At 32.5% G+C, this 24,898-nt stretch overlaps 2 protein-coding genes across 3 annotated transcripts; one reads left to right on the forward strand and one right to left on the reverse strand.

Annotated features, from left to right (window-relative positions):
- Positions 1-9,471: 9,471 nt before the first annotated feature.
- On the forward strand, positions 9,472-12,271 carry LOC7458203 (reticulon-like protein B1). Its single transcript, XM_002303579.4, has 5 exons — positions 9,472-9,895; positions 10,883-11,063; positions 11,146-11,287; positions 11,683-11,752; positions 11,836-12,271. Exons 1-5 carry the CDS (start codon positions 9,706-9,708, stop codon positions 12,003-12,005), a joined length of 753 nt encoding a protein of 250 aa, XP_002303615.1. The 5' UTR covers positions 9,472-9,705; the 3' UTR covers positions 12,006-12,271.
- Positions 12,272-16,640: 4,369 nt separating this feature from the next.
- Positions 16,641-23,642, reverse strand: LOC7497813 (uncharacterized). Of its 2 annotated transcripts, XM_024597877.2 has the most exons (16): positions 23,017-23,641; positions 21,894-22,015; positions 21,685-21,773; positions 21,543-21,575; positions 21,334-21,427; positions 20,957-20,999; positions 20,748-20,848; positions 20,183-20,247; positions 19,530-20,026; positions 19,364-19,451; positions 19,117-19,260; positions 18,359-18,927; positions 17,950-18,085; positions 17,802-17,870; positions 17,531-17,662; positions 16,642-16,928 (listed from the first exon to the last, which is right to left on the reverse strand). In XM_024597877.2, the coding sequence occupies exons 1-16, from the start codon at positions 23,238-23,240 to the stop codon at positions 16,815-16,817; spliced, it is 2,520 nt and encodes an 839-aa protein (XP_024453645.1). In that variant the 5' UTR covers positions 23,241-23,641; the 3' UTR covers positions 16,642-16,814. The 2 variants fall into 2 exon arrangements, with proteins under 2 accessions (XP_024453646.1, XP_024453645.1); XM_024597878.2 differs by lacking the exon at positions 17,802-17,870 and having other exon boundaries at positions 16,641-16,928; positions 23,017-23,642.
- Between the last annotated feature and the right edge of the window lie 1,256 nt (positions 23,643-24,898).

Consider the following 24,898-nt stretch of genomic DNA (forward strand, 5'->3'; position numbering starts at 1 on the left):
CTCGAGTTAACATATTAAACACGTAATATAGGTCATGAGATAGATATAAATTCATAGAAAGCAAGTAAAAAAAATCATGACGTCCCATTTCCAATAGATTTAATTTTAAGGATTGAAATTAAAGGAAAAAATATTAAATCCATGAGATCAATATATAACTCAAAAAAAAAATTGAAAAAATTACAATTTTGAAAACAATCTAATATTGAATGATAAAACTGAAAAAAAAAATAAGAAAAAATAAAATTGAGTTGATGAATGATAAAATTATAAAAAAAAACACAAAACAGTATTCAAATTATTCTAATGAGCAGTGTTACGTGGGTGTGGGTAAGATATATATCCAAACCTTTTAGTGTTTTGTTAATTATAAGAATGAATCGATAATTCATGTTAAATTTGATTTGGATTGGATAAGTCTTGATCACCAATCCCAGGTAATTTATAGACGCTCATTGTATGCCTTTTATAGAAAGGAAAAGGAAAAGGAAAAGGGAGAGGGAGAGGGTCTTCATCTCAAGCTTTCAAACTTTACTGCAGGGGAAATGCTCTTTCACAAAGTAAGTCAAAGACCCTTTATGACGGTAGGTTGCCAGGGTGCGAGCTTCGGAGCAGAATTGTGCAGACACCATTTAAGCCTTTTATTTTTATTGCATTCCAAACGCGGCTTGACAATTTGTTTCAAGAAAATCTTGTTTAAAATTAATTTTTATATATATTTTAGATCATTTATTAAAAATAATTTTAAAAAAATAAAAAAATATTTTTTAATATATTGTTTTTAAAAAAACCACTTTAAAAAACATTAAAATTCATAAAACAGCTTACCTTTCTTTTCCTTTACATGTATCATGTGCGCCACAATATTTATTTAGTTATGTTTTAAAGAGTTTATATTTGCACTAAAATAAATCCAACGTACGGTTCATATCGGGAATGGCATCTAAAATCACGTTATTAGATTAAGAGAGAGAGAGAGAGAGAGTATGTTTTAACCATTAAATTAGGATTTTAAAGTTATATGTATAAAAAAAGATGACATTTTCAACATAATCAACGATTAAAATACGCGTTTTTACATAAGAATGTGCTTATATTAGCTATTCCTATTCATGTTTATTAGATCTTAGATTAAGATGGTTTGGACTTTGGAGGTGGATATATAGACCTCGGCCTAGAGGGAAAGGCTTTTTCGCAGCTCCCTCAATTTATGAATCTTAAATGGGCATGAAATAATTTTTTTTATTTTTTTGATTAATTTTATGATTATAAAATTAATAATTATATAAATATCCAATAATCTTAAGATTTATAAGATTCGAATTAATAATTTTTAAAAATTAAATTTAAAATCTTATTAATTAAATTATATTTTTTAAAATTTACAATAATATATTTTTATTCTTAGGCTCAATACATAGTCGGATGAAAGTGATATATGATACAAATATCAAGAACACTGAATCTATCCGGATGCTCGATCAATTGTCTACTTTTCCACTGAACTGACTGAGGGCCATTTTTTGGCTTGAAACTAAATTATGAGGTGTCACGTCCATGGGTGGAGGAAGGAGTTTTAGTTTGGGAGGGTAAAATTTAAAATTTTCTACTTTTAAAATTAAAAAACTAATTTATTAAAGGAGAAGGGCTGGAAAAAAAACTTTTACCTTGAAGGGGCTCTCGCCCCTGCCAGCCCCCCTTTGATTCTGCCCCTGGTCACACCTCAAAACAATAATTTAAATGATAATCATATCTCATAAATTATTGTAACAACTAAACCAACTAGGATCCGTTTCACTGTTTATATAAAACAGTGAACCTCATCTTCATTTCCTCTCATGCTTCACTTGTTTAATTTAATTGGGTGGCATCTCCCTGTCGATTTGTTTTTTTTTTTAAATAAATAATAATGTTTTTATAGAATAAAAATCTTATAATTATAATAATTTTATAATTTTTCATGTAAAATATTTTTATTTTACACACTTTATTTTTATTCTAGATTCATTAATCAAACATTAGATTTATTAATTAAATATAATTAAATATAAAATATAAATTTTTTGTTATTAATAATAAATATATTTTACATAAATAAAATCAATGTTACACATAACTAACTGATTGACTACAGAGTATATTACTAATATTACTTGGTATTTCTCCAATAATCACGAGTTCGAGTCCTCTCGGAATGATTGAAAGTTTACATGAACATTAACTTCAGGGCTCGTAGAATTAGTTAAGATGCGTATAAGCTGACTCCGACAGCCATATTAATAAAATAAAAATAAAAAATACTGGGACTAGAACTACTAGGACTTTTTCACTACCTAATACATTGTGTGAAAATTACTGGGACTAGAACTACTAGATATTACATTTGGAGTTTGGAGTAGAATTGTTATCGGCTTAATTAAGGTTCTGGGTTTTAACTGCTTTTGGAGCAATGAGAGCTTGGGGAGTTCGAGAATCTTTGTACTGTAGATGGTGGTGCTGGGGAATCATCTGAATTGAGGTTTATCGTACCTTAATCCATTGATAACAAATGGGAGTTTTATAGAGTTAAGCCACGTGGCTGGATTGTTACAAGGTAGGTTGAATGTGGTGATGATAACTACAAATATAATAAAGTTGCTTGCGGTGCTAAACATATTAATACAATGATAGAAAAACCAAGCTATTTGGCACGATCACGAGACAAATTTTCCATCTAAGAAAAGTTAAATTACATTACATTCTTTAATATAAAAAAATTCCTTTGTCGTGGATATTTAGAGGCATGTAGGATAAAATCCGCCCCACGTTCAAGGTTTCGAGTAATGTAAATTGTACAATTCTTTTAGGAAGAACTATCTTAACGTTATACTGCAGGTGGAATTAAAAAAAAATAGATTATAGAAAATTATTTGGTGTAATTATTAAATTTAATTTAATAAATTAATCTTGAAATAGTTCATCCTGAGTTTTTATCTAACTAATATGAAAGTTGTTCAAACATGAACTTGACTAGTTGAAAGACAAATCGATTGACCTGTAGAAAAATACCAAGAATAAAATAAAATAAAAAATTGTTTTGTGAATGTTATATTTCTCTTGTAGCATGTTTGGTGTTAACCGTTAATTTTTAAAGTGTTTTTTATTTAGAAATAGATTAAAATAATATTATTTTATTTTTTAAAATTTATTTTTAACATGAACACATCAAAATAATCTAAAAATACAAAAAAAAATAATTTTCAAATAAAAAAAATATTTTTTTTAATAATATTTTTAAAACACTAAAATAAAAAAATTTCTAATTACACACACATATAAAAAAACTTCCATGAGAATCATGATGGTAATCACAACGTCGGCATTTTTCTGTGCCGCAATTACATTTCTTTTTGACGATAAAGGTCGTGCCATTATTGTCTTCTTCTCTCTTTTTTTTCTCACTTTAGTTTTTGTTTGACACCTCTCAACTTTCGTCTTTCAGTCTTGGGACCCAAGGACAATTTCGGCTCCATAATTGTTTCCTTGTACTTCTCCCTAGGTGCGTGCTTTCCTCCCTCCTTTATGGCACTACGTTGCCGATTTTGGGATTAAAAAAACATAGAAAAGGAAATGGTAAGTGATCTCAATACAAGTTGCGTATGAGATTTTAACAATACCAACAAAATGATGCATTCTCAATCAACACCTCCGAGCTAAAAAGATTGCTCATGTTTTCTCTCAACCTAATACTAGAAAGCAAGAGAGCAAGAAGACAATAGATAGATAGAGCATGGAATTTTCTATCTCAAATTGATCTTGACGTTTAAGAATTAAAGACAAAACCCCAGTCCAAACCCGATCTAAGCCGACTGTGTGCATGTGATTTCTACACAAAATCCACATTATTCAGGCCATCTCTTCTTTGTAAGCTTTTGTGTCTTTCTAGTTTATTTTTTTTTAAATAATATAAATCATATTCTCAAAACCTCATTTAACCGCTTAAGTTATTGAGTTAAAATAGTTATTTGACATGGTATCAGAGTTTTGATTACCAAGCGGTCACGAGTTCGAATCTCATCATCCCTATTTATTTAATAATAAAAAATTAAGCACGGGGTAATGTGAGTTTGTACAAGTTTCAAACCTAAAGAGCTTTCACTTGAAAGAAAATGTTAGAGAATAATATAAATTATATTCTGAAAACTTCACCTAAATTATATTTATTTTATAATTTATAATTTATAATTTTGGAGATGAATGGTTCATCATCCACCGAGAAAACTTTTATTAGTGAAATTAGCTCATAAAATGATAACATAGAACACGTCAATAACCTAAAATTAAAGAAAACCCATGGCCACGGCCTAGACTTCTAATGGACAAAAAAGTGCCAACAAATAGAAAATCTAATCTATTGGTCAATATTTGTTTTAACAAGCTGGAACCACTGCCTTGTTGGATTCTCCTCTTGCATGTAGAATCATCTCCACCGCAGATGCACTTCTTGGCTACGATATTTTCAGCAAACGAAGGCTCCAAGTGTAAGCACAGATATTTTCCCTTGTGATCTTTGGCAGCTCAGTGAAGTTTACTGGTAGGGATTGGTTCCCAAGTGCTTTCTGCTCGAGAGCAGTCTGGGGCCAGGAGTGGTAGCAGACAACCAGCAATATCTTGGGGGCACAGCCCAGTTTCCTTCAGCTTGAGTGGACCTTCATTTCCATCCTGAAGCCACCGAGACAGGGCCTTGCAAATGCCTGGACGAATCTGCTCTCCCTTCCCTTCAGCTACACAAGGACCACTTTGTGCCTTTGATTTTGGGTCGGCATGACAGAGGTTTTTTTTTTTTTTTAATTAAGAACATGAGGCACACCTCTAGTAAACAGAAAAATAGATAAATAAATAAAGTTAATAATAACTAGGGTTTCAGCAAATAAGATAGTTTCTGCGAGCGAAGTGCTAGCTTAAGAAGGCCCAGCCTCTTTTCGACTTGTCGATTTTTAAGTTGATATTCAAGACTCCAAAATATTCCTCCATGTTGATTGGATTTTGTCTAAAACAGTAACTTCCTTGAAAAGCCCACAAGGCCCAATCCAAGTCTTTATCATCAGCCCAAGTAGAAAACCAACTCAAGAATCTATCAGCAGCAGCAAGAATTAGATTTGAAGGAATGATTCCTGAAGTACGTCAAAGTCTGGCAAAAATTTAACCCTGAAGAAGCAACTATGAGTACATGAGGATTGGCCTTGGGAGCCTGTGCTGCTGCTTTCATGATGTAATAATCAAACGACAGAGTTGCATCTTGATTCTTGCCGCGTGGCTCATTGTGCAGTTAACAAACCTACAGGGTGTTCAAGATTAGTACAAGAAGACTCATATTGTGGATTAGAACAATGCATTTATGATTTTATCTTTCTACAAAAATCTCATTAGCTATGGTTCTAGAGGTAATTTTGTTTTTATATAGAGTTTATCGGTTATTATTAAATTGAAAGGGAATAATTCAATTTTTATATATATTTATAAAACACAAAGGAATTTAAAACTAGTGCTCAGGAGTTTTTTTTGGTACTTTTATAATTCTAAAGCACAGTGGAATGATTCATTTAACCTTCAAAGCAAAAACAAATTAAAACTAGAATCCAAGGGTTTTTTCATATTTTATTATTTTCTTGTTTTTTTTATTATTATTACGTTGGCTTAGGAAATATATGGTATTTAAATAAATATTAATGTATAAAAGAAAAGTTAGTGCGTGCAACGTGCTGTACAAACAGCGCGTGCAATGTCTCTTAACAACCAAAAACTTCATTCTATCATATCATTGGAAGCACCACGTTGTCCTTTTCTTGTTGGGGTGGTTCATGGTAGCTTTGGTGCTATGATTCGATTTCGACCGTGTTCTTTTTTTTCCCTCTTTTTCTCTTGTTTCTTCGAAACTCATGCTAGCCATATATAGTTTCAGAGTTACTCTTTTATTTATTATAATATTAATTTGTGTTCTTATTCTTTTGGTTTTTAATATTATTTTTGATCTTTTTATAAAATTTTGATTTGTTTTTTATTGATAAATTTATTCTTCAAGGTCCAATCCTCCTGCTCCTCTTTGTTCAGTTTGAATTGGGTAACCATTTTGTTTTGTCTGAGCTTAATTCAAGGTTAGTTCATTTCAAAACATAATTCAAGGTTAGTTCATTTCAAAACATAGCTGGCACTGAATAAAACAAAGTAATAGTCTAAGATTGAATTCATAAATAGTTGATGTTTGTTGTATTTGTTATCCTCCTGGCTCCTGGGCATGAAATAGTTCTTTTCTGTTTTTTTTGTTTGAAAATACGTTAAAATAATATTTTTTTATTTTTAAAAATTTATATTTTATGTTAGCACATTAAAACGATCCAAAAATACTAAAATAAAATTAATTTAAAGCAAAAAAATAAATATATCTGGACAAAAAAACAGATTAAAACTCAATATCAAATATCTAAAACGCACAGAAAAGATATTTTTCTTAACAAACTGGACTTGAATAACTGCATGGCTTCTTTTTGCATGAATGAAGGGCAGCTGAATGGTAGATGAGGGAATATAGTTCGTTAAACGCAATTGCTTTTTTGATGAATGCGTCGGCTGCCTGGAAGCTGGGTGGAGGGTCATGCCACGCTGCCTGATTTTTTTAAATAGCTAATCCATCCACACAGTTTTGATTCTTCTTACATCCTCGTGCTATTGTCCGTTCTTCATCATTTTATTGCCTTCGAATCTATATTGTTAGACCTCTTAACGAAACTGGTCTTAACGTGGACTGCATGTTTCTTGTCCCTGTTTTTCTGCTCGTTGCAGTTACTTTACAATTACATTAAAAATTAAAATTAAATTAAAAACTATATTCCCTGGCGAAAACACTTGTTTTTTTTTGGAGCAGCTCGTATTGCACCGTTCAAATTTGAAACCTAAACAATAATGCTGCCTTTTTTTTTCTAACTTTTCACTGTTCATGAGGCGCCTCTTTTAAAATTTTCATCCTCAAAGTTTTTAGGTTTTTACTTTTGATACCTGCTTCTTGAGTTTTTTATATTTTGGTCCGAAACTCCATTTTATTCACATTATATTCCCTGAATTTAAAAGAAAAGAGAAAAAAAATATATGAAAAACAGAGAAGAACAGACAAAGTAGATGGTTGACCACGTTTCAGCAGTAAAAAAAATTGTCATTAGTGTACAAAAGAAATTTTATTCATGTGCTTTTACCCCTTATTGTCCTTGAAAAAGCATATCAGAGTTAAGAAATATATTTTTTTATTTGATTTTGTATTTTTAAATCGATTTAAAGATGTTTTGAATTGATAAATTAATTTATTGGCATTATAATAATATTTATTATGTGAAAATAAATTTAAAATTGATTTATTGAGTCCAAAAAACCCAAGCCTGATTTTTCAGTCACCTCTCCGGTGATCAGGATCTAAACAAATAGATATCATGTTGCGTGTTGTAGTCTTTTTAAAAAAATAAAAGAGTTAAAACAATACATCATCTACTTTGTTTTTTAAGAAAAAAAATAAAAGTGACATCCACCTTGAGAAAAAAAAAACAACAATAAGAATGTTAGGTTGTTGGCAACAACCTTTTTTTTGGTCGGGCGAAGTGCGGAGACCAATCTCTTTAAATAGTCACCTCACTTTTTTTATTTTGATTAAAATGTACTATAAAAAAATCTTAACATGGTATTTATATTACTGTTTGCCTTTGTCATTATTTTTAAATAATATTATATGTTTTATGGGAATGTTAACAATTTTTTCTCTAATTATTATATACTTAATATACAAAAATAAGAAATAATAAATTTCACATTAATATTCAATAAGAATAAAATTTATGTTCTTTTTATTTCTTGATGTATTTTTTACATGATTTTATCATATTCATTATTTTTTCCTCCAATCAAATATAAAATATTAAGATATTATTTTAATGTTTTTTTTTAACTTACCTATAAGATTATGATAGGTTTTTATATAAAAACAATACTTCCAATATAAGAATTGTTTTTGTTGAAACAATAAAGAGATGTATTAATAAGAAAATAGCATTTTAATTGAAGAGATACATTTTTCTCTTATAATTTTATTCATTGTCTTTCTTGTAAATGTTTGTTTTTATAAACATTTAATTAAATAAAAAATTAATTTAGAAAATAAAGTCATGGTTGATGAGTTAACCCAATTTAATATGGGTCAATTCAAAACATCATTGTTCCAATAGTTTTTTTAAGTCAAATTAAATTTTGGCTAAATTGACTAAGCTAACAATGTATTTATTAAGTCGATTGGGCTATACCATGCCAACCCCTACCCAATATACTTGACACCAAACTTAGTTTAGAAGGAATTGATAAGTCTCCATATGGATCCAACAGGCACATAATAATGTGCGGACAATATGACAGTTAAAAAAAACAAAACTAAAGGAGAAGATGGTTTTATTCTATCCCTCCTCACATATCACCATTCACTGAAATATTGTTTTATTTTTTTATCTAATTTATATATTTTTTTAATTTCAATTCCATCATTCAACATTAGATTTATTGAAGATTGAATGTCATAATTGTTTTTCAATTTACTTCTTACGAGGTCATCCCAAACTCATGATCAGAACTGCGAGTTTAACATGCTAATTGAATTAACTCGAGTTTTTTTTTTCATCTTCTAATTGACTTTTTTTCCCTCTCAATTTCATCATTTGTAATTTGTTTTTGTTTGTTTTTTATAAGACTATCCTCATCTTATGATTCTAGTTATCGGTTTGGTATATTAACTTAATTAACTCGAGTTGTATTTTGTGTTTTTTTAATTCAATTTTTAAATATTAAATTGATTAAGAATTAAACTTAATAATTTAATATTTTTAGATCTTTAATAAATTTTTGAGGTTGCTTCTAGATCTATGAAGATCATTGAATCATTTCAAATTAATATTTAGATGATTTAAATTTTTTAAGTTATTTTTTTAATCTTACAACGTGCTAGTAATCTAGTTATTACTAATCCTCCTATGAGTGATCAATCCTTAAATGCTGCCGTCAACTGTTCTATTTGTTTGCTTAACAGCTAAGGTTTTGCATTCTCGGAAAAGACAAGTTTATATTGAAAGACGAATTAAAAGTGCTTGGTAAATTTATTATATAACCATCCATTTCTAGTTCTGGTTCAAGTTGCAAATAATTTTACTTGGTCACGGTATTAAGAAATTAAATTGATAATAGAAATCGCACGGTGCTTTTTGACTCCACGTGTCAACAAACAAGGAGTCCGGTTATGTCACCCGGTACACTCCAGCAACCCCCATGACTCTCCTTGCCGTACTCTGATTTTCAAAACTACCAAACATCCAGGTGTCCACACGTGTACAAAACTTAACGTTTCCTTACCGTCAAATTTAACACCCGTTTAGTCCTCGGACCTATAAAAAACGTCCTCATTCTGTCATTCATTTACCTCTCTTCACCAGTCCCCTCCCAAACAACTAACTTCGGTTTCCAGATCTGCCAACGGCCAAGATCAATCTAAGTATTTCAGCGGCTCAGATTAAATCTAAAAAAGCCACTCCATAAAGACACTCTCGTTCGTTTCCTATTGTTACGAAAGGTATTAAAAACGCTAACAAGCTTCATTTCCTCCTTTCAAAACGGTAGCGTATTAGGGTTTAGGTCAGGGTTTGAGAGATGGCAGAGCATGATAAGGAGGATTCAGTGATCGAGTCTGTGATGGAGAAGATCCACGACCACGATAAGTCTTCGGATTCTGATTCCGATCACGGGAAACCGAAATCGGAATCCGATTCCCTCAAATCGAAGATTTATCGCATTTTTGGCCGTGAAAAGCCCGTCCACAAGGTTTTAGGTGGTGGAAAACGTATGTTTTCTTTATTCATAACTTTCAATAGGTTTCTAGTTTATTGTGGTTCTTGTGTGCGAAATGTTTGGTTCCGAGGATAGGGAAACTTTTTCAGTGCATTTTTTAATTTTTCTAATGAATACTCTCTTGATGCTCAGTGTCTTGTTAGTGTGATTTTATCGTATGGTGTGTTTGGTTGTGAAGATAGCAAATCTTGATTGTGATCAAACAGAAAACTTCTGCCACGTCTGTGTCTGTCAGTAACCAAACACGTACCTAAAATTTGTGCTCCCCGTGGCATTTTTTTCCTGAAGTTTTTAAGTTTGATTTACTGATTTTTAACTTTATTGATGATTTTTTTTGTGGCTCACTGTTTTTCTCAAGCGTGATTTTGTTGCAAGGTCAACAAATTTTGATTTTGATAACAGAGTTAAAAGTGGGTATTCTTCTGCTGCATGGTATGAAGTTGTGGTTTCCTTTTATGATAGTTATTTGTTTTGAAGATCTAGATCTAGTTCTATGTGTGTAGCAATGTATCTGGCTTTGTCTTTTGACTATTTGGTGCACGCTAGAGGATGATAAGATAGAGAATCTATTATTGTGGTGGTTAAAGAATGTTGATGTGATTGGTTCTATCGAAGTTGTTTGAGTTCTAGAAAGTTAACTTTATGGCTTGATGCGCAAGCCCACCACAAATAAGCTAAATAAATTGTATTAGAAGCTCAAATTAATTTTCTTTCCTTTGTGGGCTTAAATAAGTTGTTGTTAAAGTAACAGTTCAAATATATAAGCGCTTCCTACTGGCTCAATTTATTAGCTTCTAGCCCTGTAAATTTTCTTATTACATAGTGAATCAAGCTTTGTAGTTGAATTGTGATTTGTTGTCCTGCTGCAATGATACTAACAGTTGATTTCTCTCGAATGAATTAGATTTCCTTTGGGATGAAACCTGACAAGTCTTTCTTCTGTGTGTCTAACGTGTGCAAATTGGTATTTGTATAATAGCTGCTGACATTTTCCTATGGAGGAACAAGAAGATATCAGCAGGAGTGCTTGGTGGTGCTACTGCTATATGGGTTTTGTTTGAACTGCTTGAATGCCATCTTCTCACTTTGGTTTGCTACTTCTTGATCCTCGCTCTTGCGTTACTGTTCTTGTGGTCTAATGCCTCAACCTTCATCAACAAGTAAGCTTGTAGTCCTGGCTTATTCACATCGTTCAAGTTTTTAAATTTGTATTTTCTAATAGCGCTTTTTTTTGGGTCTTAGGTCCCCACCACACATTCCAGAAGTTCGCATTCCTGAGGAACCAGTTCTACAGATAGCTGCTGCACTTAGGATTGAGATCAATTGGGCTTTTTCTGTCCTTCGGGATATTGCATCAGGAAGGGATCTGAAGAAGTTCCTTACTGTAAGTTGATTTCTTACATGCAATAACAGTCTTGGTGTTTCAGTACCAGAGTGTTGCCAAACTGTAGGCATATTCAATTTGGATTGCATGTTGCCTTCTACCCAAAAAGACTCTTTATTTTTTATTGTGTCGCACAATGGAGTCGAGATTGCTTTAGTCATCTCAGAGGCATAGAAAATCTGTTTTGAGTGGAAATTCATGACACGTTATATATATTCTGAAACATGATAGCAATCCCATGCGAGCTATTATATTGGGGCATGATTGTTGAAAATACATGGCACTGCACTTCTAACTGCACATCTTATAGTTCTTGTTCCTCTGATGTTTATATGGCCTCAAGTTGTAAGGATACCATGTTAAACTTGGATGGCAATGGCATTCTGTTTCATCAGGTTATTGCAGGTCTATGGGTCTTGTCTATTGTGGGGAGCTGGTGCAACTTCTTGACCTTGTTCTATATTGGTAATGAACTTGCTATTACTGGTTATATTTTCTTATGAATGTTTATGTGTTCTTGATGTGGATTTTTATTGTTTTCCGAACAGCTTTTGTATTGCTGTACACAGTACCTGTTTTCTATGAGAAGTATGAGGATCAGGTGGATGCATTTGCGGAAAAGGCAATGATTGAGATTAAGAAGCAATATGCAGTCTTCGATGCTAAAGTTCTAAGTAAGATTCCCATGGGGCCATTGAAGGGCAAGAAAAAGGATTAGAAGGTTTTCCTGTGGCTGCTAGGTTCTGACGCAAATTTGCTAGCTGGTGTTTGTTAAGTTGAACCTTGTCCAGTGTTCGTAGAATCCTTCTTCCCCCCCTCCTCCCTTTAGATCTCTGGGTTCAAATGTTAATGGATGTGGGATTCTTAATAGTTGTTTTTACACACATGGCAGCATTTCCATGGATCTATCATCTGTGAGTGGTCTTGTGCCTATGTTGTTATATTACATATTTAATTAGATGCTTGTACATTGGGGTTTTGTTATCCTTTCGCAAATTGGTTTTGTTCACGTTGAGGTATCTATGCCTGTTGTTGATGTTTGTGGAGGAACAGCGGTTATGTCAGAATGTCTGGAGAGGATTGCTATGTTAAGAATTCATCTCTGGTCATCTATACAGCTTAACTCATTATATGTGGTCTGTCTTGCCGCCGAAGAATCTCTCCACTTGTGATGAAACTTGTGCATCCTTGAAAGTTTGCCTGGCAGGGTTCTAGGGATGGGCATTTAGAGCATCTCCAATGGCAAAATCCATTTAGAAGATCTAAATTATTAATATGGCATTTTGAGGGCATCTTCAACACAATAGCCAAAACAAAAAGGAAAAAAAAAAAAAACTGTCAATTTAGCATATCATCCCTTATTTTAGTAGCGGAGTCAAAACAATTGCTAAAGAAATGCCTACATATCTTCGAAAAAAACCCAAAGAATGGAGGAGGTAGATGTAGCTGTTGGCCAACAGACTAATATCATCTCTTGTTTCTTCAAAAATCGAGCAAGAACAAGAAGCCTTCACTTCTCATAGTCGTCCTAGCGATCTTTACCTAGGAAGAACAAGAAGCCTTCACTTTGATTGTCATCGGCCTTGCTTGTCAATTAATTATCTCGAAGTCATGCCCTAACTTCTCTATCTCATAATCCAGGTAGTTATTGCTTTACCGTTTCAGTTATTTTGTTTCTACCTAGAATTGGTCCTGTTTCTATTTCTGTTATGGTTATGTTTCTATTATGCTCGCTTCAGTTATTTTGCTTCTCTACTAACACACTGATTTTAGTCATTGATATGCAAAATTGACAATTCTACTGTTTTTTTTTTTAATTATGATCTAAAACATTGATTTTTCTTACTGCCAAACCAAAAGGAACCCTAGAATGTCGTTATTTGTATATGATTTGATGCTTTACCATGATTCTTTTGCCAAAGTTGTTTAGTTGATATTATCAAGTGCAATCGGTAGTTGTTCTTGAGATTTTATCTAGTTTCCTCGGTTCTAAACAGATTGTAATGGAATGTCTTGTGTTGTTAAGATGCAAGAGAAACCAAATATTGATGAGAAGGAGGATTTAATAATTGGGACTGATATTAGAAATAAAACCGTGATTCTGTTGAAGTATTTTATTTTATGAATTGTGGTTCCTTATCTATTATTCTGTTTATAACTTCACAGTATAGAGGGTGTACTTTGTGCTTTATTTTAAGGCAATCGTTTCTATGACCTGTTTTATAGATTTTCTATATATAATAGCTTCGAAATATTCTACACCCTTTTTTTTTTATAGATGGATTAAAATTTTCCGAGCTTTCTCACCGAATTTCCTATGAACAAGTCAAAAAATATTATACATAAATCTAATTATCCTTGTAAAATAATCAATATATTTTTATGAGCGAATCAAAAAATATTATACATAAATCAAAAGATCTTAGTTAAATAATTGATTACATCAAATAATTTGATGACTCTAAGTACTCTAATTTAATTGCCCAACAGGTAAATATAGCATAAAAAATATTTTTTTTTAATTGGAGAAAGATTATTTACTTTTGTCAATATTGTTAAATACAAGCAATGATCTAATTATATGGTTGAACAACAAACGAAACAATTGTATAGGCTTGGGTGCACGCTTACTTTGTAAAAAATAAATGAAATTTGAACAATTATTTTTAAGTAAGCATCTCATCAAGAAATAAATAGAGAAGTTGTAAATTTATTGAATTTATTATTCAAATTGAAAATCTTATAATGATTGAAGAATCAAGGATAATTTTAATATTTATTTTTATGTTAAATTGTTTAATATATTTTTTATTATATTGAATTTCTCTAATCTTTTATCATATTAATTATGTTAAGTAAATATATGTTTTTTGCTTTGAAAAATAATTTTAATTTGAATATTGTTGGGTTATCTTGGAAAAAAAAACCCAAATGACAATACAATTGTGTAAGTCAACCACAACCGCAATGGTTGAACAAAAAACAAAAAGTTCATGCCATTGCAAGTCTCGCTTCATCAACTTCATCTGCACTGATTCTGATGGTTGAGAAAAAGATAGTAAATCTTTGATTTATTACTATCTTTAATTTATCAAGATAGATTAATTGTCAGAATACTCGAAAGGAAAAACTTATACATAAACAAGAAAAAGAGACGGTTAGAGAGAAAACTTTGGCAACAACAATTCAAGTATAATCTAGTTGAAATTAAAGGAAAAAAAAAGACATGAAAGTGAAAGACTTCTTGTTCTTCTTAGATAAAGATCCAAACCATAGAGAAAATTTGGTAGTTTCCAATTAATTGAGAAGCCATGGCACAAATTTGAGAATTGAAGGCTTCTTGTTCGGTTTTTGAAAAGGGAAGCAAGAGACAAGAGATGAAAGAGCCGTTGGCCAACAACAATATCTAGTTATCTACCTCCTCCATGCTTTTGGCTTTCCTCATATATATGTAGGAATAACATTTCAATGAGAGAGGAGTTTCTGCTATTGTTTTGGCTACCCAGTTGGAGCTGCTAATGATCTGCTAAATTGACAGTTTTTCCTTTTCTTTTGGATCTTGTAGATGGCCAAATTGGTAATATAATTTTTTAATAGTATAAATATATATATTTTTTTTTTTATGTATACTTCAGTGAAAGCTAATTATAAGAGCTAATTGTATTTTAATATATTTGATACATAATTATTTTAATAGCTTAATTAACCCGGTTGATTTGATGGGTCTATAAATAACCTTGATGATTTAGAATCAATCCAATATTAAAAAATCAAATTAAAAAAATAAAAATAAACCGAATCAATCCGGATGAACACTCATGATATGGATCATGAGACCAGAATAATTTCATAAAAATTAAATAAAAAATAAATTTAAAAAAATCAAAGAAAAAAATAGGAAAAAAATAAACATTATTATAATGAATAATATTTTAGTATTTTTACTCTATATATAAGAATATCATTTTTATAATAAAAAAAAAACTAAAATAACATTTTATTTAATATTTCTCTAGCATGAAAAATAAACATTAAAAAAATAAAATAATTTTTTATTTTTATTTTTAGCATTTCATTTCGCGATGGAGATGCTCTTAAGAGGGGAAATCAATAGATCTTTTGATGTCACGGTCTCACAATATAGCTAGGCATCTTAGGTGAAGTGTGCGAGGAGGGTTGAATCTGCATATCCACAACTGCATTTTAAAAGGCTACCACTTGTGGGTGATAATTTAACCACCTGGGATATTAACCCGAACAAGTGAGTTTTTTTAGAATACGTAACAAATATTGTTAAACTCAATTAGAAATAAAAATAATAATATTACCATCCGCAAATAATTATATTTGTATTGTATATACATAAAATAAAAGTGTGTGTATATATTAAATTATAAGATTATAAAAATTATAATTAAGTGATGAATATTCGAATAAATATTCAAGATTTCTTAAATAAAATATAGATATTATAATCAAGTCATTGCATTCTCTAATGTAAATGTGTGAAGGAAGGGTGTTCGAATGGGTGGGCTCGTGGTGAATTATATATAAACAGCGAGAGGAAAGAGTCAAAAACCTACAGCAGCATGTGTTGTCTGCTCAGCAGCATTCTGACTGCTTCTGTAACACGAGACCTTAATTTTCACGTCTTTTTTTTTTTGGGGAACGTGCCGTTGGTTGTATAACAAAGTAATTATTATTATTATTTTTATTATTTAGGGTGTCCGGACCAACTTGCGTGTATCTTGATTAATTTCACGGATTCTAAAATTAATGACCATGTAAGTCTCTAGTGGCAAACAACTTTGTGAGACTCGAACTAGTGACATCTAGAAAACAAACCTAGAACCTAATCAGTTAAATTACACCCCTTAAAATTTATAACAAAATAATTATTGGTTTGGCAGAAACGATATGCCCTTGCTAGATTTTACTAGTCTCTGTAACCACTCTTGCTCTAAATAATTTTTTAAAAATAAAAAAAAAATATTCAGATACAAAAACAACCAAAAAAAAATATAAAAACTGTTTATGATAAATATATAAAAATACTAATTAGAGTTAAGTTAAAATGCGATTTCTTGTCAATTCCATGATGTATTATATTATTGGAATAATCCAATTAAAAATAAAAATAATTATAATTTTTTTTAAAAAAATATATCAACGTTTTTAAACTTATAATCCGAGTAATTACATTTGAAGTATCTAATTTAGAAAAATCATGAAGTTTAATTCTAAAAAATAAATAAATATTAAAGAATAAAATTGAAAAAAAAATTAATTATACATTTTTTTTTAAAATAACAATTTTAAAAAATAAAAATAAAAATCATTATTAATAAGTAATCATTTTGGGTTTTTTTCCCATCATTTTCCTCCTGAGATTGCTCAAATTTTCTTCGCTCATCTGCTCAATTTAGTCAAAGGCCGAAAAGAGAATCTTGAGGACAGGAGAAAGCTTTCACAATCCTTCAGTTTATGGGCACAAACTTCCATGGTTGTGGGTTCTACTTCTATCATCTTATAAGAAATAGGCCAACTGCTGCTTTTTCCTTGAACCTCCTTCCCCATACAATTCATTCCACTGCTTCAATTCGTTCATTGAAGCTCCTTCTGCTGCAAAGCTAGCAGCAACCTGCATCACCAAGAGCGATATTTGTTAATGATGTTCTTAATACTAGCTATTTTGAACTATACACGCAATGAACAATGAAGAGAATCATCGCCAAACTATCCCTAAAGCATCACTCATGTTGATGTTTGAGAATGTGGTTGTGGTTGCTTTTTAAAATATTTTTATTTTAAAATATATTAAAATAATAATTTTTTATTTTTTAAAAATACTAAAAACTATTTCAAGTAAAAATAAATTAAATAAATTTTAATTTTTTTTTAAATACTTTTAAAACATAAAAATAAACAGAACTAAACCAACTCAATTAACTTCAATTTCTGCATTTGCGTTTATTATCCATCTTATCACAACGAAACACTCCAGAGGAAACGAAACTCACGAAGGCGGTTGGAAGTAACAAACAACTTTTAGCACAAAAAGAGTAGGAAAAAAGAAGAAGAAGCTGCTATGTCTTTTAATTGATCTATAAAGCAACCTAGAATCATTTAAGCTGCTGCTACAAGATCGTAGCTTCTCTTGTTTCTTCCTCATCTTTCAACCTTGAATCATTCTTGTGCTATTTCTGTCTGTGTGCTCAATATACAGAAAGAAAGCAATATTACCTGATTCTTTGCAAGCTCAAAGTCTTCCATAGTTAGTGGTCTGAGGTTAATGACTCTCTCCTCCTTTTCTTCTCCTTTTGTATCAGTAGCTTCCCCTGATTTTTGTGCTGCCTCAGCTCTTTGGTTTTTCACCTGCAAATAAAGAGAGGTGTGGAAAGAAAAGAAATTTGAATTTAATCTTCAAGCATTCTTGTAAGAGTATGGTGGTGCATAAAATTTTCATTTCTAGATACATAGAATAGTTGAAGCGATAAAAGAAAAAAACACTTACTAAATCCTTTAATATTTCTTGCTGTATCAACTCCCTGACAGGCCGATAGGCAGCAGTAGTGCATAAGTTCTGTTTTAAATAGCCATCACATGTCAATAAAGACCTGAATGATGCATCAGATACCAAAAAGACTCTAAGCAATACGCACCTTAAGATCACTTCCTGAATATCCTACTGTCATAGTAGCAAGCTTCTTGAAATCTATTCCTTCTTCCTTTTCTTTTCCCAAGAGAGTTTTCAAAATGCTTTCCCTGTGCTCCGAGGAAGGAAGCCCCACCATAATTCTGCATTTTATGTCGACACAGTCAGCGCAGACAATTATTTAGTTGTGGTATGAGATCTACATCAGATAATCTTAACATTGTATTTAGTGTATTTTATTAATCTCATAATTCAGAATATTATGATACGAGAGCTAGAAAAGTAGCAGTACTCCAAATGCTACCTCTCCGTCTCTGAGATAAAGCAAGGCAATGTGCAACCACAAAGAAATGAAGAGTGAACAACTAAAGACACAAGGATTGACAGGGCTGTAAGCTATAAATAAAGATAACCACCTCCGCTCAAAACGCCTAATCATTGCTTCATCAAGGTCAAATGGCCGGTTGGTTGCAGCGAGCACAAGTATGCGCTGACCCTGATGTGTCAAAAGTCCATCCCAATGAGTCATGAACTCATTCTTTATCTTCCTCATTGCTTCATGCTCTCCAGCTCTACTTCGCTGCCCGAGCATGCTATCAACCTCATCTACAAATATAATAGTTGGGGAAACCTTTGCTGCCAGTGTGAACAAAGCTCGGACATTCTTCTCATCTTCACCAAACCATTTGGAAGTGATGGTTGACATGGATACATTAATGAAGCTCGCTCCAGCTTCCTTAGCAATAGCTTTGGCAAGCATTGTCTTCCCAGTGCCAGGAGGACCAAACAGCAAAATTCCTCTGCAAGGCTTTAGCAATCCTCCTTTAAAGAGGTCTGGTCTTCGAAGAGGAAGCATCACTAGTTCCTGGAGAGATTCTTTGGTCTCTTCCAAGGCACCAATGTCAGTAAACGTTACATTAATCTCATTTGATGGTATAACCTCTGGCCTTATGCGTTTTTCAAATTCATTGTCAGGAGGGACTCCCTGAATTCAGATAGATATTTGTACAGTCAGAAAAAAGGAGAACTGCAGATATGAAATGGAGTGAAGAAGTCTGTCCTGAAACCAAGGGATTTTGTACATTATCCAAAACTGTGGAAATCTATATTAATGTGATTGCAGATGCACAGACATCAGATAGGTGACATTACTCAGTCACAATTGGAAACATACCCGAGCTTTTGATGCTGATAAGGAATCTTCACCATCTGCCTTGACCGCTGAAGCTTTTTTCTCTACTTCACTTTTATTTTCAGCATTTACACCTTCAGCTTTTGTTCCTGGCTTCATAGTAACAGTCTCATTCTTCCCTTTTTCCTATAATTATTCACAATAAGCAAAGCAAGCATTGGTGCTCTATTAGTTCTGTTATTTTGCAATCCCTCAAATTCACGTTGAATCACAGACGAGTGCATAATACCTTCGATGTTTCTGCCTTGGCTTCCAATTTCAATGAATCTTTTCCAGTGGACTTGCTCTCCTGGAATATACTCAATCCATGTGATAAACTGTTTCATAGCTAAAATGGTGAGTATCTGAAAATAACACTTCAAATGCATGAACACCAATCTAATTACATAAATTACCTTTTGGATGACACAAAAAGTTTTCCATTCCTGTACTCCGGATACTTGTTGTTCATTAAATGATAAGAGATTGCAGACAACACAATCTCTTCTATGTAGTTACTGAGAGCCATTGTGTCAGCCACACAGACTGAATCCAAATCATCACAATCAAGATCATTGGCTGAAAGTACTTCCATGACGTGATTTCTATTATCGCGAACCTGGATCATCTTCATATCCTCCTCCAGCCGGTTTTTAAAGCTGACAAGATGGGTTTCATCTTCAGGAGGCTTGATCTCAATGTTGTACGGGAAAAGAGCAGTAAGCCTCTCATCCACCTCTCTGGAGTCATTACTCAGATTCACTACTCGTGAACCAAGGATCAGTACTGATCCAGACAGTTTATCGAACATCTTCTGGAACAAATTGTATATCCTGTTCGATCTGAATGAGATCTTCTCTACATCCCTCAGGTACAGCACAATGGGACTAGTTTTAGACACATAAACCAGAACCTGCATGTGAAACAAAAATCAAATGGATCAAGAAGTTCTACGAGGACTGAGTGGTGACACAAGACAAACTAATCCCCAATATTGGCAACAAATATGCATAAAATGCATAGCAGCACAATGTTGCTGCTAAATATCGATAATCCAAAGTGCCAGTACCTTGTAAAGAGACTGTACAAGAAGCTTCTCGTCAAAAGACCAACTGCTCATATGCCTCGAAGGAGCTTTAAAAAAAGTGTGAAGAATTATAAGCAGCAGAAGAAATTAGATGCAAGTATGCCTAATCCTGCATAAAACGATTTCCATCATGCAGCTCCTGGTAGCACATCACCTCCACATTCATGACATGTAAGCGTGTGAAAGAAATGGTAAATTAGCATCTGGTCTCTACTACATTTTATATAAATATCATTATCAAAAAAAAAAGAAAAAGAAACGAACATACAGTCCATTGTTGGATATGCATAAACTGAAAAGTCAAAGTCAACTACATATCGAAACAAAAAGCATCTGTGACACCCCTAAACAAACCCTAGTTTTGGTAACAGCAATGCCCTAAACCTTGCTACTATATTTACACCAAAAAAGTTAGTAGATAGCCAGACACAAGAGAAGGGAAACTCTTAAATTACCAACTTTATTGCATATTGCACCCTTTAGAGGTCAATATAATTAATATCAACAAGAAAAAAATGTTGAGAATGTCAAAATCTCAAGAAAATACCTGTATTTGCAGGAGTGCTTTGTGTAATCTCATTGCTTAGATTAGCTGCAGCAGAGGAATTTCTTCTTATCTTGGGAGGATTATGAGAACTGTCTAGCCCCCTGAAGTGATGGAGTGCCACACATAACATAAGGGAAAAATATAAAGCCAATATATAAAAATGGGTCGCACATTCCACGAGATCCATCAAGAAATCTAGCCTACAGTACCTTGACGGAATATCCACACCACTGGATTGCCTACGCAGTGTGCCTACAAGATATCGACTTGGTCAGGGCTTCGGTAGAAGGTGAGAGATATAAACCACATAGAAATTGGGTTAGCTATGACAATACATTCTAACATTGCCTAAAATCATGATACCATGCATGAAGGTATCTTTAAATTGCTCTTAGCAGACTTCGACATCCTAAAAATAATCAGATGGATTTCACAAAGATATCCTTAAAGAGTTTGATAGACTGAAGGAAGGACCATTCCCCACTTTCACTAACTGTAGTTCATTAATATCAATGACGCCTTCCCTATTTGCTACTCCTTAGTCATATTTCATTTACGTGACAACAAAGACATTTTGCAAAAATACCCTTAGGCTCTTCCTTTTGTGGAAGGATTGAAAATGATCCAAAGAAACCAGACAATCGCTCTAGTGTTGTCTCTGAAGTGGATCTTCTGAACAACTGCGATAAAGATCATACAGTTAGAGAAAACTAAGTTAAGACGTTTTTCTTAAACAAGGACAAAAATCCATATGCCATACTAGAGGGTGTTCGGGATAAACTAGGGAAAGCTTACAGATTCTTTGTTTGCACCGTATTTGCTCTGAATCTGCAAGAAACCAAGATTTCGGATATTAGTACACAGAAAGAAAAGGGAAAAAAAGAAAAAAGAGAGGAGGACCATCAGACTGCTACGGAAAGCAACTGCATGAACTCGCCTTAAGAGAAAAGTCGGTTGCATCTAACAGCAGCAATTTGGCTTCAAAGAAATGTGCCAAAGCTTTGGCAAGCATTTGCTGGTAAGGTTCTTCAAGAATTAAAACAAGAAGTTGCGATTAAAATTTGTCCCATATGTTAAAGCAGGTACATGATTTTTTATTTTTTTTTCATTATAGACCAAGCAAAATATAAACTCCAGATAACCAACCTGCAGGTCCTGAAAGCAAAATGGTCCGACTTGCTGGTGAAAGGTTCCTTGTATACTTGGAAGCTTCAGCATGCTTCAAGTAGACATAGGCAGCACTTGTTAGTAATACTCTGGTCTGCTCGCTGTCATTGCAATCAGGAAAGATGTCAGAGAGCGCAAAATTAGACACCAGGTGGTACTTGAGCAACTGTAAGAGAGTTTCACTTATGAAGAGATTTCTCATTAAGCACAGTTGATAACAAAAATAGGAAAAAATTAAATAAAAAGATTTGCCATGTTGTATAATTCTCTATTCGATCTTTGGCTGGGCTTGAGCTCCTGAGAAGGGGCTTATTTCTACATTTAACACCACCAGCTCCAAGACAGGATTAGCAGGGTTATATTTAAAACGAAAGCCCGGTATCATAAGACGAATTATAACTAAATTACACTAATCAAATTATTATGTAATTATTTTTTACATTATAGGGACTAAGTAATTATTCTTTCCAAACTACAGGGACTAAGTTATTATTAACTTAAAAAACAAATAAAGGAACAGGGAATGGATGAAAATAATAAAATAATAAATGAATTTAAAAATATAAGAACTAAATATATAGTTTCTAAACTACAAGGATTAACTATATGAACTCAGTTAAAATTAATCATAACGAAATATGTTATTGCACTCTCAATTATTTCACGCGCGCGCACTTTCATTCTCAAGGCTTTGTAATGCTCGGCACACACTTGAAACTGTCTAGAATAATATCATTTTTGACCATTATTAGCTCTCAAATTAACACACACAAAAAGCTCACCATAAATTAATTAATTATGTAAACAACATCACCGACCACAATTTCGCTTTCGAAAAGCAATTTAATCAAATCTTGATGGTTGTAATTCAAAAACTTATTGTTGGTCAAGGTCATATTCTCCTTTGAACAAACTATATAAAATGTTAAAAATACCAAAAAGAAATTTACTAAGCAAGCTCAATATAACAGTACCAACAAAAAAACAAACCTTGATGTAACGAACCAAACGGAACACCAGGCAAAAAAAATTTTAAAAAGGAATACATGAAATTCGAACAGAGGACTGAGAGAGAGAGGGAGAGGAGAGAGGAGGGACCGACCTGAGGTAGTAGGGGAATTGATCGAAGGTGACCCCGCTTTCTCTTCCATCAATGACTTGCTTGAGCAATTCTTGTTCCATCGTCTCCGAATTTATACCTTTGGATGCCGAAGCGGCGTCTCCTCTCCATTTACTCACTGTTTTTCCTGACGCCAATCCTATTCCAACCCCTACCCCTACACTCAACGCCGATAACACTATATGCTTCTGCTCCATAATTATCATAAAAAGTAGAAAAATAAAAGAAAAGTGATTTTGCAAGTTTCTATTCCGAAACGAAGAGGAAGATTTTTTAGAGAAGGTTTAGAAAGAGTAGTGGATAATTTAGAATCACACAATGAATAAACGGTAATGGATTTATACGAATGAAGCTTTCCTTTTCTTTTTCTTTTTAATATATATATTTTTAAGACAGAAACCGATTTAAGCGACTCTTATTAACCGCTACTCTGTTTTTCTTCCTCTCTCTCTGTTTCTAAAAATATTTCTGTTTGGTTAGTTTTCTTCACCTAACACTAAGGAACGAAAGCAGCGGATCCTAAGACACGCAAAGTTTGCCTAGAGAAGTTTATGAGCGTACGGAAATGGTACGGCGGCGGCTGTGATGATGAGTGGTTGCCGCGGTGAAAGGAGTGTGTTTTGTATTTTGACGGCAATTATGGTTGTATTTTGAAAAAACTGTTTTTATAAAAAGTACTTTAGAGAATTGGTGAAGGAGTGCTGAGTTTTTATATAAACTTTTTTTTTTTATTTTGAACGCTGACCTTTTTTATTTCGTATTTACATTAGCTTGGGTTTAATATGTTTAGTATGTTATTGGTGTTGATCATGGTATTGGATTTATGCTTAATTTTATAAATTTGGTTTTGTTGCTGGCTCAAAATTGAGGAACCAAATTAGACGATGAAGTAAGAATGCAGGTTTTTCTTTCTAACATTGGTGTGAGGTGTTTTTTTTTTACAAATTTAGCCTTTTGGATTTTTTTTCATTTTTGATCCCTTTAATTTTTTCACGTTACACTTTTTTTTGTTGAGAAAATGGAGAGATTCACTAAAAAACAATGAAGAAGGGAAAAAGTTGTTGATTATTCATATTTCAACAATTAAAAAATTCAATTTTAGTATTAATGGGTTTCATTTGATAAGAGAAGTCGTGTTTAGGTGTTTTGACCTCTCAAAAGAGATAAGTCATGAATTTTTCTATTTGATATATTTTTTTACTAATTAAATCCTGATTAAGATTGGAAATGGGGTGTTTTTTAAGTGTTTTTGATTGAAAAATAGATTTTTTTAATCAAATTAGTCAGAACACGACTTTCTTGTCACTTATGATAGTTGAAATCAGCATGTGTAGATAATGCATTGTTTACCACTATAAGCAATGTGTCACCTACTTTATTTTTTTATTTTTTTTAAAAAATAGGACGGACTACTTATCATCTTGTCTACATTATATACATATAAGAAAATAAATCAAGCAACCATCTAGGTGGTGGTCCAGTGGTAAGAGTTTGGGACCAAGAGGTTTGCTCCCTCTGTGATCTCAGGTTCGAGCCCTGTGGTTGCTCATATGATGGCCACTGGAGGCTTACATGGTCGTTAACTTCAGGGCCCGTGAGATTAGTTGAGGTGCGCGCAAGCTGGCCTGGACACTCACGTTAAAAAAAGAAAAAAAAAACAAGTCAAGCACACAAACCTAACTTGCAGGCCCGCGCACACCTGGCTTTTTTTTTTATTAGTCTAGTCACGCTTCCCCCACCAAGCTTAGGTGACAAGGCTCTTTTTAAACAATCTTTTTTTTGTTTTTTGTTTTTAAATTTTGATTACAATTAATTATACTAAAATAATTTAATTTATATTTATGGTTTTATTCCATTAAATATC

This window comes from Populus trichocarpa, chromosome 3, assembly GCF_000002775.5.
Source record: "Populus trichocarpa isolate Nisqually-1 chromosome 3, P.trichocarpa_v4.1, whole genome shotgun sequence".
Classification (NCBI taxonomy): domain Eukaryota; kingdom Viridiplantae; phylum Streptophyta; class Magnoliopsida; order Malpighiales; family Salicaceae; genus Populus; species Populus trichocarpa.